Below are 3,626 nucleotides of genomic sequence, written 5' to 3'. Positions count from 1 at the left end.
ATCATTGGTGCGTGAGCTATTTTGAGCTCCTGAACTAGGTTCCAGAACACATCTGCTGCTTTCGTGTACATCAGAAACGGGGACGCTGCTACTGCTGCTGCTGCGTCTCGCCAGATAAAGACCTGCAAAATAATTTTTGGATCCAGACCCTGAGGCCCCCACATCCTACATGTGCCTCCCCCGTCCGCCCCACCGTATCATGAGCCGACAGATACCTATGCAAACCTGTGAACGTAAGTTGAGCTACTTTGACTATCTGGCTGCACAACGCAAGGTAAGACTACAACAAGACGGCGACCCAGCAGCTAGCCGGCCTCCAGGCCTTTGCGCTACGGAATCACATGCAAACCAAGATATGTACAACAACCTTCTTATTCCTTCTCCGAGAAACTAATACGATAGTTAGCATGCCATCCTACGAAATGTAAAGGAACTACTGAGCTTCAATACATTCGACTGCGACTCCGCAACGTAAACTTCCCTAGGCCCCCCTTACTCTCTCTCACACATGCACACACCCACATGCGCATTCGAGCACCACCATCAGCATCTCCCTCATTTTTTCAACACACACACATACACACACGCACTCACACACACACACACACGCGCGCATGTAGGTGGCTGGCCCCCCTCTTCGGGTTTAGCGTTGTTCTTCGTTCAAGGCGGCCACGTGACCCTCACGATCAAATATGCGTGTGTGTACGTGTGCGTGTGTGTGCGCTCGCGTGTGTTTCTGTCTGTGTTATACACCTTGGCGACCACCCGGGCGTTACCACCCGCCAGAGGTGTATTAACGCGGGGAACCATACACACCTGGAACCCTGATGATGGGGCCAAAGACTGTATGTCTGAGAAAAGATAGGTAATGTAAAAACGTATAAGAAAACCTGTCATCCTATCCATCAAGAAGGAAAACCATGTGTCAGATGAAACGAACTATCCAGACTGTTATGCCGTAGCAGTGCGCCTACTGTTTGAGACCCTCCTTAGCCGGATACTGTGGTTCGCCGACCTCGCCGACTTCAGCTGGTCGTCCTCTACCACTCTGATCCACCTCAAATCCGACAGAAATCCTACAGGTGCTATATGCTGAGCAGTCCAAAAGTACAGTAGCTTTTCGTCTTTCACGGCTTGGAGCTCGCACAAAACTTGCAGATCTTCTGCCCTTGCGCGATCTCCCCATAAGTGCTATTTTTTGCTTCTAGCGGCCAGCGAAATAAAAGAAAACCATCATATGCCTGAACGGCTGCAACCTGCGCAGCGGCGGCAGCAGCAGCAGCTACTGCATGTGTTTTACATGGACGGTGTCGTACACTTAGTTACCCCCTTACCAGCAAACCACCCAGCGCGCACGCTTATCAGGAGAGCCCACGCTGTGCAGGGGAGCTGTAAAGGGCAGCTAGAGCTGTACAGCAGCTTTGGCTCTACGATCTAATACTTCACAGGTTACAGCTCTGCAGGAGTCTTCACTCTGTCAAGTGCCCTAGATACTGTACAAAGTCCGGCTCGCGGCCGCCGAGGGATAGAAGTCCTCCGCCACCGCCACCGCCACCGCCGCCGCCGCCGCCGCCGCCCCGCCGTAGGTCGCCATGGTGCAAACCCCTGTCCGCCGCCGGCGCCGTCGGCGCCGCTGTCATCAACGCCGTGCCCTCCTCCTCCTCCTTTCGGTGGTTCAAAGGTCTTGGACCAGAATACAACAGCATGCTGTACGGCAGCAGGAAGCACCCAGCAGAATCGCTGTCGGAAAGAAACGCGGTCTGTGTTGACGGGGCCGCCGCCAGACCGGCCACAGCTGTGTCCTGTGGCTGATGCCGCCTTCGCCGCAGGCGCCAGCTGTAGCTGCAGCTGCTGCGACTGCTGCTGGTGTTGCCGCTGATAATGGCGTTGCTTTGATGTGGTGCATTTGCAGAGTGTCCCTCCTGTTGCTGTTCCTGTTGCTGCGGCTGCAGCTGCTGCTTATGCTGCTTAGAGTGCGGCGATGGCGGGCTGCTACTGCCGCAACCAAATGAAGCTGGCGGAGAAGGCGCCAGGGGTGAAGAGGCAAAAAGGCTCATTCCCCGTTCCATCCCGATTTCATATCCCAATCCAGATCCAGATCCAGATCGAGATCTAGCCTCAGATCCGAAACCGTCAGCACGGGAGGAGCTCCGTGAAATGTGAAATGATGACGTCGTGCCACAGCTGTCGGACAGGGACAGGGTAGGGCTGACAACCGACACCACACGGATGGTGGCCTGAGCGGGAGTGGGAAGGGCCGCTGTCGTAGGCGGCGCCGAGACCCGCAATCCCATGAGGTCAACGGCATCCTCATCCGCAGCACCCGCATTGCCCTGGCGGCTGCCTCTGCAGAGCCCCGAGTCGGCAACCGTCGACTGCTGCAGCTGCACCTGGTTAGGGTGGTTAAGGTGGTTAGGGTGGTTGTAGCTATCGTCCTCCAGCGGCAGTAGCAGTGATGCGGACAGCTGGCGGCGGTACAACGACTGGGAGTCGTGCAAATCAGCCAGCTCCGCCCGCAGCTGCGCCAAGGCCTGTTGCTGTTCGGCTGCAAAGAAAGGGAGGGAGGGCGCCAGGGGGGTACTTATAAAGAGCACGACGCTGACAACCCATCGACATGACCTCTTGGGGCCCAGGGGCCCTTCTCAGCCGTCCTTACCACAACCACCACAACCACCACAACCACGCACGGGCTCCCTCGGGGGCTCCGCGTCCCACATCCGCCGTGCTGGCGCCTCCCCCGCTCAACCTCCACCTCCTTTTCCGAGAACACTCATTCATCCGCCTACGCCTCTCTTCGCCCCACATTAGGTGACAGCACATCTGACATCTTCCGCCGGTTCACCTTCCCTTTACAATAAAAGCATTTATGAAGACCCGGACCGACCTGGCCGGGCCCAACCTCAGCTTTCGGACGGCAGGCAGGAAAAAGCTTGTTGCCGTCCCTCATATGCCATTTCCCCGTGTCTTGCCCCTACACAACTTCGTCGCTTCGCAGGATGTACGAAGCCGTACAGCTACCGTACGATCCGTACCTATCTGGAGGGCTTGGGACTCCAGAAGCTCCCTGAGATGCGCATTCTCCTTCTGAAGTCCCGCCACCATGAAGTGGACGTCGCCACCAGCGCCCATCTCCGCCAGGCCGTCCACAGCTGTATCCGGAACGCCAGTTGCAGCGGCCATGATGTGGTGACGGCGTGAGGCCGCACCCGGGTGAAAGTCACGTGTGCTGGACGCCGGTGACGTTGATGAATATTTTGAAGTTGGGGTCGGGGTTGTGCGGGTGGCGTTGGTGGGGCGGGATTGGGGCTGCGTTGGGTTGGACTTTGCGGCACCGCAAGAAGTGGACTGCATGGAGGATGGATTGGGATGGAGATGGAGATGGAGAAGGATGGTGACGTTGCCGGTCGGGAGATCAGGTCGTAGCGCAGCTTTTGGCGGGGAGGAATACCGAAAGGCTTCGAGGCCGTCAAGGCGTGGGAGGCTGAGTGACGTCACCTTTGCAGGACAGGACGTTGCGACAAGCTCGGCTGAGAGTTTGTTTATCAGCGTGCCTAAAATGCTGTTGAAAAATTGGGGAAGTTCAGCCGAAGGTGCGTGAGGCTTCCCGTGCGCTTTGCACCGATTGA

The 3,626-nt window shown here is 57.0% G+C and overlaps 1 protein-coding gene across 1 annotated transcript; it reads right to left on the bottom strand.

The window, feature by feature from the left end:
• Positions 1 to 1,469: 1,469 nt before the first annotated feature.
• Positions 1,470 to 3,180, bottom strand: VOLCADRAFT_93906 (uncharacterized protein; the record flags this gene model as incomplete). Its single annotated transcript, XM_002953089.1, has 4 exons — positions 1,470 to 1,760; positions 2,214 to 2,384; positions 2,885 to 2,904; positions 3,033 to 3,180. 4 exons carry the CDS (start codon positions 3,178 to 3,180, stop codon positions 1,470 to 1,472), a joined length of 630 nt encoding a protein of 209 aa, XP_002953135.1.
• Between the last annotated feature and the right edge of the window lie 446 nt (positions 3,181 to 3,626).

This window comes from Volvox carteri, assembly GCF_000143455.1.
Source record: "Volvox carteri f. nagariensis unplaced genomic scaffold VOLCAscaffold_34, whole genome shotgun sequence".
NCBI classification, from domain to species: domain Eukaryota; kingdom Viridiplantae; phylum Chlorophyta; class Chlorophyceae; order Chlamydomonadales; family Volvocaceae; genus Volvox; species Volvox carteri.
The sequence above is the reverse complement of the archived record's forward strand: the minus strand, read 5'-3'. Positions and strand labels throughout refer to the sequence as shown.